The 19,143-nt window shown below is 39.0% G+C and overlaps 1 protein-coding gene across 3 annotated transcripts in view; it reads left to right on the top strand.

Moving 5' to 3' along the window:
* FGGY (FGGY carbohydrate kinase domain containing) overlaps positions 1 to 19,143 on the top strand; it is a 2,391,991-nt gene that overhangs the window by 1,851,305 nt on the left and 521,543 nt on the right. For all 3 annotated transcript variants that reach the window (XM_044085530.1, XM_044085531.1, XM_044085532.1), the window contains one exon: positions 10,556 to 10,650. In XM_044085530.1, the coding sequence (XP_043941465.1) occupies positions 10,556 to 10,650 (95 nt within the window). The remainder of the gene's footprint in view (positions 1 to 10,555; positions 10,651 to 19,143) is intronic.

The raw sequence follows: 19,143 nt of genomic DNA on the forward strand, positions 1-19,143 counted from the left end.
TCCTGAGGGCTCTAGGCTCCATGGCGGCAACTATCAACTTGCTACCCTTAGCGCGCCTGAACATGAGGGTACTACAATGGACTCTACAGGTTCAGTAGTCCATCCTACAACATCCACTGAATTCACCCATTCCCCTCAGCAGGGTTGGCAAGAAAGCCCTACTCTGGTGGCTCCAGTCTCCGGACATCCAGAAAGGGCGTCCCTTCTCTATGCCCCCCCCTCTAACCACAGTGACCACGGACGCTTCTCGCCTGGGGTGGGGGGGGTACTGTATGGGCAGAACCGTCCAAGGCACGTGGATCCAATCGGAGACCTTGTTGCACATCAGTGTCCTAGAGATGAGAGCGGTGCTTCTTGCGTTGCAAGCACTCCAGGCCCTTCTTCCCTTGGGGACTATTGCAATTCAGACAGACAACAAAGAAGGGGGAACCAGATCCTACCCACTTTGTCGAGAGGCCATGAAAGTCTGGGAATGGGCGATCTCCACCAACCGCTTTCTCATAGCAACGCACATTCCGGGCTGGTCGAACATCTTGGCAGACAGGTTGAGTCGAACCATCCTTTCACCGTACGAGTGGTCTCTGAATCCGAGAGTGGCAAAGCAAATTTTCCTCTAATGGGGTCAACCTTGCTGTGATCTCTTCATGTCTCCTTCGAATGCAAAGTGCAGTGACTACTTCGCTCTAATTCCCCCTCCAGGAGAATCCCCCAGAGATACTCTGGTGCATGTATGGCCATCCGGTCTACTTTATGCTTATCCACCTCTTCCCCTAATGCTAAAATTCTTGCAGAAAGCACATCGGTTGGGGAGCAGAGTGATCCTCATAGCCCCATTCTGGCCTCGTCAAGCGTGGTTCCCTTGCCTATGGTCTCACCTAGTGAACCCCCCATGGGTTCTAGATCCCACTCCGGATCTGATCTCTCACCCACTAGGGTTGACAACCCCGAACCTGGACAACCTCAAGTTCACAGCTTGGCTGATCCAGTTCCAGTGATAGCTAGGACTCCCGGTATCTCGTCATCTGTCAAGGCTATTTTAGTAGCCGCTCATAAGCCTTCTATGAGGAAGGTTTATAATAGCAAATGGAAACATTTTTCTATTTGGGTGGAGCAAAGAAACTTAGATCCCTTTACAGCTCCGTTACCAACAGTGCTAGAATTCTTATCTACCTTATTCGACCAAGGTGCTAGCTCCTCTACGGTCAAAGTCCAGTTAGCTGCAATCTCCCACTATCATGTGGGAAGTGGTCTCGGCCCCCTGGCCTCTTCCAAATTATGTAAGACCTTTTTAAAAGGCACTTTCCTCTTGAGACCCCCTGTTAAAGATCCAGTTCCTCCATGGGATTTAACTCTTTTTCTCCAATCTCTGACAGCTCCCCCTTTCGAGCCTGCAGCCTCGGTGGATCTAAAATTCTTATCTTGGAAGACGGCCTTTCTTATTGCCATCACCTTGGCCAGAAGGGTTTCAGAACTTCAAGCCCTTTGCGCCAAACCGCCATACTTGGTTTTTCATAAAGATAGAGTTTCCCTCAGGACCACTCCTTCCTTTTTGCCCAAGGTCGCGTCGGAACCCAACATCAACCAATCCATTAATTTACCAGTATTCTTTCCAAATTACCAGAACAAAGGTGAATATAAGTTGCATTCCCTGGACGTACACAGGCAATTAAGATTTTACCTGCACAGGACCGCTGGTCACAGGAAATCTGACCAACTCTTTGTATCCTTTGCAAAACCCTCTTTGGGAAAACCAGTATCAAAAGTTACATTGTCCAGATGGATTTCCCAATGTATCCTGCTTGCATATCAAAGTTCTGGTCGACCTGAACCTGAAGGAGTCCACGCCCATTCTACTCGATCAATTTCTACTTCTACTGCTTTTTGTCCAGAGTTTCCTTGGATGACATTTGTTCAGCAGTCACTTGGGCTTCATCTCATATGTTCATTAATCATTACAAATTGAACATAATTTCCAGAGGGAGAGCATCCTTCGGCTCTGCAGAGCTCCGGAATATCCTTCCATGAGGACCTCCCAAGGTTTGTGTAGCTGGGGACTCTGTCCCACAGGTTGATGGACAAATGAAGTTAACTACTTCAGATAAAGAAGTTATGTACTCAGAAACTGACCTCCCCCTCCATCCCCCTGACCTATAGTGCGTACTAGAAGGATTCCTAGCCCTTGTTTCCAGATAACCTTAGGTTAGGATTTGGAGCTGATTTCTGTGTTGTAATACTCTGTGTTACTAAGCAAACTCGATCTGAGGTCAGGAAGGGTTAGCAGGGGATTATGGGTAAGGGGGAGGAGCTTGGAGCTTGGATCTTAGCTGTTTGAAGCTGCCGGCTCGGATCAGATATGGATCCGATACCCACAGGTTGCTGACAAATAAAGATTACCTACTCAGATGGAACGTTATGGTGAGTACATAACTTCTTTTTCCCCTCTATTAACACCCAAAATCTAACCATCAGTCTACTAGACATGCATTCTGTATACTCCCCCTCTGTTTAGCAGTCCTTTCCCCCGTAGCTAAGAGAATGCACTGACATCCATATTTTCAGAAAGGACCAAAAAGCCCATGTACAGAAAGCTAGCCAAATGTTTCTATTTTCTAAATGGGGACAGTACCTAAAATGCTCCCCCATCCTCACCTCACAATCATGCTTATCTTCACATTTCTAGCTTTCATTACTTACCCAAATCCTTTATCCTTCTTCTGTCTCTCTCTCTCTCTTTTTTTTGTAAACTACAGTTAATCTTACCTTTTCTAAATATTCTTTGTTTGTTTACTACTCTATAAAACACTTATTATGACAGTAAGTGTATATATAAATATATATATGGGATCCGTACAGATCCTCAACGGCACTTTCTGCCGAAGCAGAAATCACCGAACATACATAACCGAAATTGCTGTTCACCAAAGCAGCACTTTCGGTTATGTATGCTGGTTGTGCTGGTCGCACTATGGTGCGGTTAAGGGAGAATTCACTTTTTATATTAACACTAACATTATAAATGAACAGAATTTATACTGCTATGAGCTATGTTGTATATATGGATGTTTCTTCCGTTTATTTAACTATATATACATACATATACACTTTTTTATATATGTACTACATACTCATATGTCTCTAAGAGTTTTTATACACTTATCTCATGAGTTTTTAAATAATATATGTTTTACATAATATTACCCTAATATGAATTATCTCAAAATGTATGGTAAATATATGTTTTTGAGTGAGCCTTTATAGATGTATATATGATATGTCTTTTTATTTAGAAATGGTGAAGCGTTTTGTTCTTAATTGCTTGCTAGTCTAACTTCAGTAACAGCTACTATTCTGAGTACTGTTTTTCTTTCACGTTAGAGTATCAATTAAAATGTGAATTAAAATGATTATTGATTAACTACTTAATGAGTATAGCAATTAAACTAATGAGCAACACTATATAAGCTCTGCTATAGACACAAGTAAATAGATCTGAAGAAGCGTACTGTTTTTGTACGTGAAAGCGCTCATCCCTCCTGTTCTGTACAAATAAAGAAGTTTTTACGTTTGGCTGCATAATCGTGGTGGTCCTCATCTTTGTGTTCCTGACGTTATTCCTGCTTTTGTGCTTTGGTGGTGAGGATCTTTGGAGGTATTGCTGGGATTGTGACTTGCATTTCTGTTTTCTAAATGGGGACAGTACCTAAAATGCTCCCCCATCCTCACCTCACAATCATGCTTATCTTCACATTTCTAGCTTTCATTACTTACCCAAATCCTTTATCCTTCTTCTGTCTCTCTCTCTCTCTCTTTTTTTTGTAAACTACAGTTAATCTTACCTTTTCTAAATATTCTTTGTTTGTTTACTACTCTATAAAACACTTATTATGACAGTAAGTGTATATATAAATATATATATGGGATCCGTACAGATCCTCAACGGCACTTTCTGCCGAAGCAGAAATCACCGAACATACATAACCGAAATTGCTGTTCACCAAAGCAGCACTTTCGGTTATGTATGCGGGTTGTGCTGGTCGCACTATGGTGCGGTTAAGGGAGAATTCACTTTTCTCCACTGTAGTGCAACCTCGGAGTGAGAATATAAAAGTAGGGGGGGTGCAAGGGTGCAAGCCCCCCTGCATAAAAGAAGATTTATTGTTTTTTTTTTGTTTGTTTGTTTTTTTGAACGGACTTTAACGAAAGCGCTTTTTCGGTGAAAGCGCTTTCATTAAAGTGCGTTCGGGTATTGTGGATTCGGACTATTGAATTTTCGTTCAATAGTCCTAGATCCATATATATATATATATATATATATATATATATATTTGTGAATGCTATTAATTGTGATTGTGCCTGAAAATGGTCAATACTTGATTTATCCACTACCCCAGTAAATAAAAATAAATAAATAATAAATGAACAAGTGATTAATTGCAAAATACAGCTGAGCAAAGCTATGTTACAAAGAATTAATTCTCATCTGGGCACAGGTATAAAGAAACAACATGTAGTTTATTTTGGCAAAGATGACTATACAACTAGAGCACCTAGTTCAATGATAATAATTTGCTATTTGCAATAAAAGGTATATTATCCTTCTCATGTCATAGTAGACGATGTAGCAAGAATGGATAGATTTGCTTCACTCTCACGAAAATGTGTATCTGATCAGTGATGATAGTTCATTACGTTTGTCAATGTCAGAAATTAACTGTTAGTTTGAATTAAGATGTGAATCATTGCACTGGAAACAATATGCTTGATTGTGTCAGATAATGAACTACAGTTTGCCAATAATGAGTTTAAAATATTTTTTACAGTAATGGGAATTTCAGCATGTCACAATCTACAGACCACTAATAGAGCCTGTTAAAATAATATATAAACTGTCCCCAACAAGGTGTTGATCTATGACCTTCTCACCTGCTAATAAGTTATTGATTAAGGGGGGGCAAGCATCTGCTTCTTTGTGACCTACTGAAAATCAAAGTCAGATGTAGAAGAAACTGAAACAGAATTATTCAAGACAAAGATTTTATTATAATATGTTTGTTCGACCTATTTGTGATCTGAAGGAATGAATTCAGCAGAGTCGCTGTACCATCTGCAGGATAGTTATGTTTATCTGGTACGTGTAAGCAAAGCATCGCTCTGTTAGTGGTTCACATTTGTCAGAGAATGAATGAGCTTATGGCCTGTATATGTCATTCCTTCAGACGTTTTATTAGAGCTACTTATTAAGAAGCCATGCTTGGTCCTAGATTTCCTGATGTCATGCAGTCAGGATATTGATTTTGAGACAATGTGGTCTTCCTCTTCTGGAGGTTGAGGGGAAGTAACTTTGGATTCATTCTCTTTGGCACAGGATTGCTGCATGCTTTTCTTCAAGTTCAGGAAGCAATACTAAGCTTATGTTTTCACACATTTTAGTTTCAGACACTTTGATATCTGCTGTTACAGGAAATGCTTCTGGTCCTTGCCAAAGAAGTCTTCCAGAGTTGGGTCTACAACTGATTCCATTTTAGGACTTATCTACTGATTAATAAAACACCCTGATCTTGCCAGTCTTGTTGGGCAGTGTCTGGTTAGTGAAATTGCCAGGAAATCATTTCACTTTGCAGACCAATGCCTCCAAACAGAACTGGCTGTCAGTTTGGCAAGAGCAGTACCCATTCCCTATTGTACATAACTGTATACTTTGGGACCCTGTTATTCCATGGTTGTGATGCATATATCTTCTATTTCTGTACATCATGACATTATGGAAGGCATGCTTATGAGGCATTAGCTGATTAAAGAGTTCTGCATATCTATGATTTTATGAAGAACCCGTCCCTCCTTCCAACATACCCTCTTTGCAGGTAGGTTATGCTCATCAGCTATTGGGACAAACAAAGGAATGTCACTATCTCAGTCATTCACATTCCCAGAGAAATGAAAATGCTAGTGGGCTGTATGAGACACTTTTTTAAACTTTCCTTGAAATGCTAATTTCATGATTGGCAGGTTTTTCTAAAAAAAGGTTTAAGCCTTCTGGCTCAGTGGTGTTGAAGTTCGTGTATTTGAAAATTATCTTCCTTATGACAATCTGTTCCACTCATGGAATCTCAAGGCTTCAGGCCAAAAATGAAAAGGGAACTGCATCGGGTCTTAGTTACAGATAAACTGTTTCTAAAGACTCCTACACACACACACACACACACACACACACACACACACACACACACACACACACACACACACACACACACACACTTTCCTTCTGAAAGTGGTTTCTGAGGTGCCCCTGTTAGTGTGAGAAGGGAGAGATCTGTGGACAGTGTAGAAAGATGCTACATTTGACTCCTTTGCTCCAGGGAGGATTTGATTTTTGATTGTGTTAAGTTGGGCAGAAGGTAAAGTAAGAATATCATCTTAGGACCTGTTGGAAAATCTGTGAGCTGTATAGAGATGGTTACTTATTTACTATAAGTCTCAAACAGGATTCAGTAACTAATACAGCTAGATCTCATTTGAATTTTGGAACACTGTGCATTAAACAATATACTGATTAAACTGTTAAAAAATGTTGGGCATGCTGGGAGAAGATCAATGTTTATTTTATTTTATTTATTGACTTGAGTAGAGCATTATCATAGGAACATTTTCAGGTTCATCCTAGGGCCATAGACATAAGGCAAAAGTACAGAATTATAATAGTTAATACAGATCAAGAAATGACAAAATTGTAACATATTAACATGTTAAACAGGAGGAAAATGGGCAAAACATGCATCATATGGGAATTGTCTATATAAGTAACTAAGATAAAGGAAAAAGATGTTGGAAGATCGAAAAGTCAAGTCCATAGGTAGACAATTCTTGGAAAAAGCATAGTAGCTTTTATTTTAAAGGAGAGTAATTTATGTGATTGTACCAGTTTTGTAGTATTTCCAGTGTGTTTGTAAAGGTGGTTTCTTAATTCATGTTTGAAGTTTTTATAAGAGTGAATGGATGTTATCTGGGTAAGAATGGATTCCCAACTTCTTGGGGCATGGACTGAGAAAGCATGTTTGGTATAGGTGAGATCGGAATGCAATATCTGCAAGTTTGGAGTGAATGCAGAAAAGCCTTTCTGGTGTAAGGATGGGCTGTTTTTCATGGAGTATATTTGTGAAGAAAGATAATGTTTCCAGATTTAGAATTATTTATTTATTTATATTTGTTGACCGGGAGTGTCCGACTGGACGTAGGTCCATTTTCAGCGGATGCCCAGGGAGAAAAGCTCCACAGTTAAAATAAACAGACAGTAGTTACATTGGATTACATAGCGATTAACAATTTACATAGCAATTACTTACAACATATTTACAGATGAAGAACATAGTACATCAGTAGATAACTAGAATCTTTATCTGTGAAGTACATAACAGACATTAACAAATGTTACAAGAAGAAGTTCCTGCTGTATAATAAGTACTGGCTTATGAGCATCTGAGCTTGCTATAATCAAGGTAGTTAGTGGAGTGGAAAGAAAGGTGGTGGTTGGATGGGGAGGGTGATATTAGAGTGGGAGTTGCAAGGACATAGCCAGCATGTTTTTAGGTGCGCTTTTAGTAAAGTTTTGAAGTGGGTGCATGATGGTATGGAGGTAATTGTGGGTGGAAGGGAGTTCCATAATTTGGCTATGGTGCAAGAGAATAGTGCTTCACCAGCAGAGTTATTGGCTTTAGTGATCTGCAAGTGAATTTTGTTGCTGGATCTTAGTGGTCTGGTGGTGCGATAGGGTTGGAGTAGATTCTGGAGGGATGGGACATTTAGTGGATGATTTACTAGTTTGTGGGCAAGTGAGAGTTGATACCATTGAAGGAGGTGAGGGAGTTCAAGCCAGCCCAGTTCAGCAAGTGAGAGACAGTGGTGACTACGGTAGGATGCCCCTGTGGCAAATTTGGCGATTTTGTTGTAGCAGGTCTCTAGCTTGTTTAAATCACATTGCCTTAGGTTGGTATATATTGGACAGGCATAAAGTAGGGTGGAGATAAGGTGGGAATTTACTATTGAAATCTTTGCTGCTTTGGTGAGAAGTTGCTTATTTCTGTATAGCGCTCCTAGTTTATTGTGGACTTTTTTTATGGTCAAGGATATGTGAATGTCAAATTATAGTTTATTGTCTATTTCCACTCCTAGCAATTTGGTGTGTTCAGTTGGGTATATAGTGGTGTTGTCTTTTGCTTTGATGTTAAAGTGAGAGTTGTTGTTGTTTTGAGTATGTTTGGTGGGTTGGAAGATGAGTAGTTTAGTTTTGTTTGGGTTGAGTATTAATTGGGTATCGGATAACCAAGTTTCAACAGAGGAAAAGGCTTCTTGTGTGACTTTTTGCAGTTTGGGTAGGGACTGGGCTGAGCAGATGATGGTTGAGTCATCTGCGTATTGTATGAGTGTGCCATGTTTGGTGGCAGAGGCTAGATTATTGGTGAAAACAGAGAAGAGTAGGGGTCCAAGGATGGATCCTTGGGGAACCCCTATGGAGATAGGTAGTTGGGGAAGTTTAAATATCAGTGAGCCTAGGAGGAATGTTGTACTGTGTGAAATGGGTAACCACTCTGAGTTTTGTAGTGTAATGCACTGATGTTCTTGTTTGAGTGAAAGGCTGCTAAACTTTACATCTGTTATTTGTTGTTGTTTGAAAAGTGGCGAGGTGTGTATTGGAGGTGGATGCAACTATGGGAAGGCACTATTCAATCTGAGGAGGTAGGATATCCTTAGCTGTTGTGTTCCTGGCGTTGGGGGCCAGAAAGTGTTGAGATTTTCATAGCCCACAACAGTAATTTGCTATCTTGATTTGGTAACTTGGATATGATGTTGGAGGGTTAGTGCTGGGTCCATCCAACGTTTAAACATTTTTCTTATCAACTTTGCCTAAGTTTGCATTTACAAATTTACATATTGTAGACTGTTTAGTCCATTGTTTTGCTATAAGACCGTTATTAGATATTACCTCTACTCTTTTTGTCAGCAGTGAGATTATCCCCTGTTCCTGTTCTAATGTAGCTGGTTATACCATTAGAGGAATATGTACTATCAGTGGTTGTTCTTTTCATACTGATGGGAATTTTGCTTGTACTAGTAACCACACTAGTAAGCAGATGGTCTGTGCTTTGACTTGTCCTTGTGGCTTTGCATGTACAAGGGAAGCTAAAAGACAATATAAACTTAGACTACACTAACATTTGAGGTATACTAATAGGTGAAGCCTTAATAGCCCTGTTGCAACACATTGTATGGAATGTTATACAGGCTCTCATTCTGGTTTAAAAGCTTTACTCTTACTATGAGTTTCTCCTAATATTCAGGGTATTAGGAAAGTTAAACATGTCTTAGAGTTTAAAGGAGCATTGTTAGTCATGAAATGTAAAACTGTTACAGCTAGATGTGTAAAGTCAGAATTGGGTTGAAATGTTATTTTATAATTTTCATTTAGGTTTTTATTGTCTTAAAGTTGTATGTATTTTCTCATGTTTCTCTTTAATCTTTACTTACGTGAATACAGTTTTTTAATTGGTTAATTTTTATGATTGATCTGTTTAATGGGCATCCCCTAATCCCGTAAAGGTCAGAGGAACCAGTTTGCCAGGATGAAATACATTTCAACTACTGCTTAATGCACTTTGCATGCTACTGTGCATCAAACCCAGGAGGAGGACTGCAATGTCAGCTGAATTCAGTACAGCCATACTTTTGGGGTGCATTCATTTCTAATTTGGACTATACAAATAATTCCTCCCATAATAATAAAAAAAATCAACCAAAACTATTTCTTACAATACTTCCATCCTAAAGTAATGGTCCACTTTAACCACCTTTTTACTGTTTCCTATGAAGAGATTACTCAGAAAACTGATTCACTATGCTTAGGACCCATACTGAAGTAAATGTATTTTCCAAGTAAACTCGATGCTACTAGAAAACTGTTTCTATATAGATCTCTTTTTGAACTGTATATAATTTGACTGGTTTCCATTGTTATATGACTATTTTAATGATTGTACAGTTTTGATGCTTTTTTCCCTGGGTCTGTGCTGAAAAGGGTTTTATGTCGAACACAGTCAGTCCTTCCTGATAAACAAAAGCAAATAAAATAATTATAAAACTGGAGATGGCTTTTTAAATGTAGATGAGTTGACATCTTTTGAAAATGAAATAGTTTCAGAGCCCAGTGATATGGCACCTGCACTGGTACCACAAAGAGTTCAAATTATTTACTAATTACAATGAATTATATTTGTTTGCAAATGACACATTCAGGAATTAAGGAAGTTCTGCAGTGTATGTCTCTAGGTATTGTTTGACATGATAGGTGCTACCGCTGTGAATGAGTACACGGTGGGTTTCTTAATGCACTGATGTTACATTGTCTTTCAATACTGATGTTTAGCTATTTTGTGCCTGATAGTGAATAAACTCATTTCTTTTTATTATAAGTGAATTAATGTTGCCAGTATGTTGGATGAAGCATGGACTTCGTCATTATGACTTTACAGCTATTTTAACAGTCGTGTAACTGTTTTTGTTATAGGCATGCCCGTTGTCTTGTCCAGAGAGGTTGAGTCTGTTTTAGTGGGATCTGCAATACTCGGAGCATGTGCATCTGGTGATTTCAGCTCAATTCAGGTAGGAATTAATGAAGATATGCTTGTTCCCTTATGTCATTTCTTTTCTTTCTATATTCATGTTCAACCATGCATTTGTGATCCTATCTATTCCTTTTATGTCAGCTAAAGAGAACATTTCTTTTGTAGCTAATAGTTAGGCAGGAAAATGTTTATTTGATAATGTGACATTTTGTAGCACTAGAATTTATTACGAAATGTGCTCTGTTAGTGTTCTCTTTCTGCTTTCAATTACAATTGTTCATAATGTTTATTTTTACCAGCATAAGGGTTTCTAAAATGCATTTACAATTTCAAGCCTAGTTGATAGTATTAACAGAAAGAATATTTCTGATAGCGATATCTTTACAATATATTTAACTTAAGAATTATAAACTTATTTATATTATATAAAATCAGGTGTCAAAAATCTGTGAAAACTTGTCCTGAGAAATGCTGCAATTATTTATTACTTCTCTTTTCTGAAAAAACGAAGTAGATCATCAACTTTTCTGAAACCCTTGATGATTGCATCCCATAATTTGTAATTTTAAATGGTGTGCTGCTTAATCCTGCAACACCTGACCACCTTTATTAAGGATTGTCCCCTTTACTTCTGATTATTTTGTCCTATTTTGATCAGCAGGCAGAAAGAGTGTTCCCCTTGAAATGGTCTATATTTTTCTGGTGAAATTTTCAGGAAAGAATCCTGTGTTCATTTTTTTCCTTAGCTTTTGCATCAAAGACAATGGAAAGTGCATCATAAATTATTCATTTAATGCCCTTCTTTTCCTGTTATAGACATTTAAAATACTTGAAGTCATCGTTTTCGTAGAGTGTTATTTTGGTGTAATTATAAATAAACATATTTGGGTGCGGTGGTGCAGCTGTTAGCATTGTCGCCTCACAGCAAGAGGTTCTCCCATTCGATTCTCTTCTGGAGCGCCTTCTGTGTGGAGTCTGCATGTCCTCAACACGGTTGAGTGATGTTAAAGACATGCAGGTAGGTGCTTGCATGAATGGGTGTGCCTTCTTTGAAGGATGGGCGTCAGGATGGCAACTCGGCACCGTAAAAATCCACTGCCAATCATTAGCGGACTGGAGTTCCGCTGTGGCGACCCCTAACCAGGAAAAGCCGAAAGACATTACTATAAATAAACATATTTATGTTTTATTAACATTTCTGTTTGTGACCTTGTAGAAAATGGTAGATAAAATTGTTTGTTATAAACCAGTCTAACTTTGTAGTATTAGTTTCTAATGGCTGATGTGGCTTGGTTTGACCTTTTACTATGGAAAGTACAAGAAAAAGATCTTGGGTGGAAAAAAAACTATAAAACGGACATATATTGCTCTTCTAAGATTAAATATTAAGAAGGTTAACAGTGTTATCTTGATTGAGCAATATTTCATGCATTTCAGTACAGGCGTTTCAGGCCAACGAACTGAAGTACAGTGTTTTTTTGTTGAATGTCTGGTTTATATTATGTATGTTTTCTCAAGTGCATGTTTCAAAGAAATAGGTAAGTGGGATGCATGTGTGTGTTAGAGTAAGGGTTAGGAGTGGGTATAGACTAAGTGTTATGATTGTGAGTATTTAGTGATAGGGTTAGGTTAGGGGTTAGCTTTACTGTGTGTACATGGTGAGTATCTGAGCTGATTTATATAGTGATACTGTTATGGGAAAGATGTTTTTGTTTTTATTTAAGATTCAGGTTAGGGTTAGAGTTCAAATGCATTACTAAGGTGGGCAGAGGGTTATCAATATGTGTTAACTTTAACCCTGCCCCTATCCCTAGGAATTCTCTTACATTGGAATAATCAGTGGATTGCAATTCAGCTGAACATCAGGTGTCTTCTCATTTTTCACTAGTTCAGGTCTCATCATAAGACTCACCTTCATATATTACCTATATGAAGCTTTCTGGATATATATATATATATATATATATATATATATATATATATACATACATACATATATATAATTTCAGTTGCATTTTGATTGTACTGCTGCAGTATACTAGTTCTGTTGTATAACTTCTACATCACTTACTACTTTTGTTTTGTGACAGTGTAATAGGTGAAAATGAGGCTTTGTGTCCTGGTCTGTCCACCTTAACTGAAATAAAATATTCTGTGCTTACTGCCACCCCTAATGAAAAGGTAATATGTATACCTATCATGAAGTGAATCTAAAGGCAGAAAAACTACATTTATGCTGTCAAATTGTAACAATAAAGGAATAGTTATGAAAGCCATAATAAAAGTTTTGTCTTATTTTGTTCCATAAAATGCTACAGAAAACAATTTCTTTTCCTTTCATGTGTGAACACTTCTCGAAGAATACACTTCTGCTGCGGTACACCTCCTTTGACTAAGAACAGTTTAAAAATTGTTTACAAATGAAAAATGTGATAATTATTTTTCTGAGAAGTAGTTGCTTTTGCACATATATAATTGTCCTAAATCCATATACACTTTAACAATGTATTTTTTTATTTAAAAATAATGAACAACAGATTGATATTGTCAAGTCTTTAGGAAGCACATTGTTAAGTTTAAATATTTGAGCTATTCCATTTACTTCAGCTGGCTGCATCTTGATCTTCCCCCTTTGTGCTCTGTGGTTATTTGAGGACCAAAGAATTTAACTTATAAAAAAAAAAGTATGGTCGAATTTCATTATTTTGTGTTTCATTATACCTCGTATAGTATTCTTGAGTTCTAATTCTTTAGTTTCTTGTTACAATAGGTAAACACAGCTACATCCCATCTTCTTCCCCACACAGTCTGTCCCTCCGTGAATAACATCTTCTAACAGGATATATTTACTGAAATAGGATTATGGTAAAATGGGGTTTATCTTCCACTCCATACAGTCTGTCCCCCAATGTGTTTTTGTGAAGCATAGTCAGTCAGTGAGATCTCAATCTTTCAGGTCAAGGGTTGGGGTTCATTCCTGTCTTCCATCACTTTGTGGAGTTTTGCATATTCTCCGTATATCTCCTTGGCTTCTCTTTTGGGTATTCCCCATACCTATAATCTCCCTAATGCATGATGATTGATTGGTTGCAATAAACTATTCACATATACTGCATTTAACCCTGCTGTTTTGGCCCTGATCATGGCTGAAATGGGTCTGAGGTAGAAAAGTTTACTTACCTGGTTAGCAAAAGATGCCCAAACTGCCTATTTAGACCTCTTTGAATGTATCAAGTTTCAACCTTTACCCTGATCCTGGGTGACTTTAACTACCCAAACATAGACTGGAAGAACTACTCATGCCAGAACACAAATGCCCATGGATTCCTCGATTTTGTCAATGCAAATGCTTTGGAACAGCTAAACAGTACCCCCACAAGAGGTGATAATATACTGGACTTGGTATTAACCAACAGGAGTAACCACTGCAGAATACCTGCAGTATCATCCTCCCTTGTAAGATCCAACCATAAAGCAGTCACGTTTGAAGTCACCATCTCCCCCGACCACCCTCTAGTTGGGGTCAAACAAAAAAGCTTCTCCAAAGCTGATTACAGCCCCCCGAGGGATGGTATAAACAGCTTCCCAGCCCCCTCCCCCTCTCTATGAACTGGCACCAGTATCCAAAACTATACCAAATTACTATACAAACATATAGATGCATGGAATCAGGAATACCTGACAGGACTAAGTCATCCTCCGCAAGGAAGAGTAAACCTGCCTGGTGGACATCTGCAATAAATAAACTCTATAACAAAAGAAAAAAAATGCTGTCCAGGACCAAGAAGGAGCAGGTGCCCAGTTGGAAGCAATCTCTCCTTAGCCTAAACAAGCAAATAAGAGCACAAGTGAAATCCTGCAAAGCAAACTTTAAGTCCAAATTTGCCACATCTGCTAGAGATAATCATAAGGCCTTCTTCACATACATCTGTAATCTCAAAGGTAGTACCCAGATCTGTTCAGAACTGTTGGTCAAGGACATCACATATACAAATGCCGTGGATATAACAAACCTTCTGGCTGACAGATTCAGTGAAAATTTCACCCCTCTGTCCGCCCCATCAGTAAATGAGCACATTCCCAGTACCTGCCCCTTCCCCTTATATCTAGCAGATCAGGTCATCATTGTTCTCTCAAAGGCAAAAAATACAGCCTCCATGGGACCTGACAACATCCCAGGCTGCATCCTACATGAACTTGGTTAGGGACTTGCAGCACCATTAGGTGTCCTATTCAACCAAAGCCTGAGTACCGGCTTTGTACCAGCTGAGTGGAGGACAGCCACTATCATCCCTTTACACAAAGGTGGAGTGTCCACCTATCTGGGAAATTATAGACCCATCAGCCTAACTATCCTGATCTGCAAGGCCATGGAACGGATTATCATGGACCTCATTAACAAGGACATTGGCAACCTCCAAACACTCGATCCTATACAGTTTGGCTTCGTCAAGGGGAGGTCATGTCTGTTAAATTTGTTCGACTTTTTTGAGACAGTCACCAAAGCCATGGACTAGGGGAAGGCAGTGTACACCGTCTACCTTGACCTTTGACACTATTCCCCATTCGGGCATAATAGATAAACTCTGTCATCTAGGCATCAATCCATATGTTACCAGATGGGTAGCTAACTGGCTCACTGATAGAACCCACTTAGTTAAAGTAGGGGAAGCCACCTCAAGCAGTAGACCCGTATCGAGTGGCATACCCCAGGGTTCGGTCTTGGGGCCTCTGTAATTTGGGATATACTTTTCTGAGGTACAGGCCAAAACCAGTGGGCTATGGCTGACCAAATTTGCAAATGACTGCAAACTGGGTGCGGTCATCAGTTCCACTAGTGACGTAGACATCCTCCAAGAGAGTCTCACCCAAACAAATAACTGGTACCAGAAACATGGCCTCAAGCTGAATACAAAAAAATGTGTCATCATCCCCTTTGGGGAGAGTGACATCCCCAAAAATGATCACATTAATAACAATGTCCTAAGCACACAGTCAGTCGTGAGGGATTTGGGCACCCTGATCGCTAGCAACCTGACTTTTGAACACCATGTTGCTTCAGTTGTATGGAAAGCTTTCTACATGGCCCACATCATAAGTAAGAGTATCTCATCCAGGGACAAGGAAGTCATAACATCCCTGTATTCTTCCCTTATAAGGCCCATTATTGAGTACAACGCCCCATTCGGCATGTACCTCATAAAGCACATGCAGCAGCTGGAAAGACCACAGAAGTTCCTCACCAGTAGAATCCAGGGCCTCAAAAGGCTACCATACATGGATAGGCTAAAAGCCCTATCCCTCTACTCTGTTTCATACAGATTCCTCAGAGGTGACCTCTGTCCGGCATACAAGGCGATCTCGGACCCCACCATGTTAGGACTGCTACATATCTGCAAGTCAAGCTCCACTCAAGTAACCCACACATGAAGACTAAACCTGGTCTGTGACATCAGTAAGACTTGTTGGCGGGACAGATTTGTATCCCCGAGACTACCCCATCTGTGGAATAGACTCCTTCTCCCCGTCAAGCCGAGTACCTCTTTACCCCTTTTTAAGTGCAACCTTGATAACTGGATGGGAAATAGAAAATACATCCCTGGGATTCCACCCATGTCCCTGCTGGACAGGGGTATCTGGTGCTGATTTGTCTATAAATGGGTTAAATTCTTGGCTAGGCTTATAAGGGCCTCATGGCCAATAGCCTAGTAACTTTCTATGAGCCTATGAAATAAATTTAAAGAATAAAAGGATGTACATACAAAGTACGTAGTACTTCAAGGGGTAAAGTCAAACACGTGATGTTCTAAGGCCCACCTCTCAGCTGTCTTATCCAGAAAACCATGTTTGCAAACAGTATCATTCCTACATTTATTAAATTCCATAAGTGGTTGTAAATTATATAATGCAATGTTCCTTCTTCCTGATTCATGACTACTACATGTCATACCACTGCTGCTTATTGCTTTCTTATAAGAAAGCAAGTTCTTTGTCAGTTATATATGTAAATCAAATTTCCATCACAGTTTAAACATTCCATCATGTTTAATGATCTGAACAAGTGAAGTAGTTATCTTGTATATTTTATAGCCACTGATATTTTCTTATGTGACTGATTTGATTTAAGGTCAAGTACTCTTTGTTATCTAAGTATCTGTTAACTTGTTCTATGTGGGAGAACATGTTTCTGTAACTTACATGGAATCATTATACTGTCATAAGACAGTTCCTGATACATTTTGCTAGGTAAGGAACCAGTAGCTTGGAAAGTGGGAAACACAGTTATCCACCCATCATGGTAGAAGGAGCATACAGACAGTATGCTGTTAAAATTTGTAATTAGCAGCTGATAGCAGACAATATCTGCAGTTGATCTCTTAGAAGGATTTCAGCAGGGAATGAGGCCATCTCAGGGTCGTGCATGAATCAAGGCAAATACATGACAGTGATCTTAGGTCTGAGGTAGTGTTGACAAAAAGATTCCACATAGTATGCCTCTGTGAGAAGACGTAGATTCTTGGGGCAAATTCACATTTCTACTTCTTTGTGACTGCTGTATTATACACGTGGGGAATATAGGACAAAAGCTAGGTTTCCTGCTTTGATTACGGTTTCAGCTTCACAAGACCTGAACTAAATAACTAAAGGTGAATGACAGGCTATTATAATTCCCATGCCAATATTACCAATTGTAACTACAGTGTCTGCTAAACTGTTTGATCAGATGAGCAATAACTAACATGTACACCTCAGGAAAGGTCTTGGTATCTCTACAACACAAATTTCAGTAAACAATAACAAAGTAGTCTGTGCACTAAGTCTGAAATGGTAGTGCTTTTCAGTATTTTCCTTAATCCAATGAACATCCGTCTTGAAGTTAGTACATGCAAGTTGTGTGGGTGTAAGAGTACAGCCCCACATTGGGGGTTCAGGGGGCTTGCTCCATGCAAAAAAAAAAAAAAGTTAAAAGGAATACATGGAGTTTTGATATTTTTTGTACAACTTTTGATAAACTGTTTATTTATTGATTGATTAATTGAACTGCAGAAATCACATCTGCAGGCTTTGATGTTAAAAGAGGGTACTATTTTAAAGAGTTGTGTTTAGCACTGGTCCATCAGATGCCTGAAAAGCTATATAGCAAAAGTCCTGGTAAACAGCATTATGTATGGGATGTTTGAACTCCATCTTTATGAACTCTGGTCTTACCTGTGGTCCTCTTGAATGCATGGTCTGTCAGTTTGAAGATGATGTCCTTACTAGGTCTAGTCCATGACCATAAACTGTTGTAAATCATGTACATCAAGACCTCCTTTCAGAGTGGATGTCAGGAAAGCAGCACACTAAATGCTGATAAGGCCAAATCCATGGTATTATGACTGCTAAGAGGACAAGATGAGTCTGTAAATACACGGCAGTTAGGGCCTCATCAGGAAGTACTCAAGAAATAACCATTTGTTTCAAGGAACATAGGGCTGTCTTGGACCCTTTGCTATCTCCTTCCTTAGATGTTAATTTTTTCAAAGGAAATCATTCTTTGTTAAAGGCCTGCTACAGGCAGACCCCTCCTTTTCTGCATGTGATACTCAGGAGAAAATTCTTCTTACACTTCTAGATCATGGTCTTCATCTTTCCTCCTTGTTTGATGTAAACATTTTGAAACATCAGGTGACACAAACCAATGCATTGCATTTAATTGCATTTTCAGTATTTTTTTTTGTCAAATAGGGTAACTGCATCATGCAGTATTGGTGGGCCAAACCCAATTAAATATGAAAAATATTGACCATAGTTGGTTCCACAGAAGATATAAGAGCAGATGGTACAGAGACTTCTTCAGTAGGGACTGATTGTTACAAGTTTTTCACCAGCTAGTAGAATCAGTCAGTAGTAAGTGGACAGAATCTACTTTTTTGTACCCCATGCAGCCCCTCCATCTGACCTTCTCTCACTCTCTTGTAGGATGCACCGACAGTGTTATACTTAAGTGAGTATGAGATAACTCACAGCAACTGCAAACAAATGAGCAAGGATGCTTTGGAGGAAAAAAAAGGAAATGCACAGGTTTAAATGATAATGCAGTTAATCATTGTCCAGCAGTCAAACCATGCAGGGTAGAAAAGCAAAGCAAAAATAAAATACAACAAAAACAAGCTATGCAACAATACATTTAGACAATCAGAGCAACAGAAGCAATTGCAGTTAGTCAGTCATTTTGTATACTGTCAGTAGTTGCATGTAAGTAGTATCCACATTGTCTGCGACTGGGACTATTCTCCCCTTGCTAGAAGCATCAATATACAATAATACAGTAGCAGAATATCATTTACATTCCTTTCTACCTTTGACATATAGGATTTGTGCATTGATTTTACCTTTCCATCATCTGCTGCATTTCCATTTATAAACAATTGTCATGCAATGATGTCACAGACACATCAGTGGAGTTTACTGGCCACAGCCATGTTTTCCATCATCTATTACATTTCCAGTTATTAACAATTGCCATATAATGAAGACACTTCACTGG

This window comes from Protopterus annectens, chromosome 10.part0 (genome assembly GCF_019279795.1).
Source record: "Protopterus annectens isolate FY-2018-M chromosome 10.part0, PAN1.0, whole genome shotgun sequence".
NCBI lineage: Eukaryota > Metazoa > Chordata > Ceratodontiformes > Protopteridae > Protopterus > Protopterus annectens.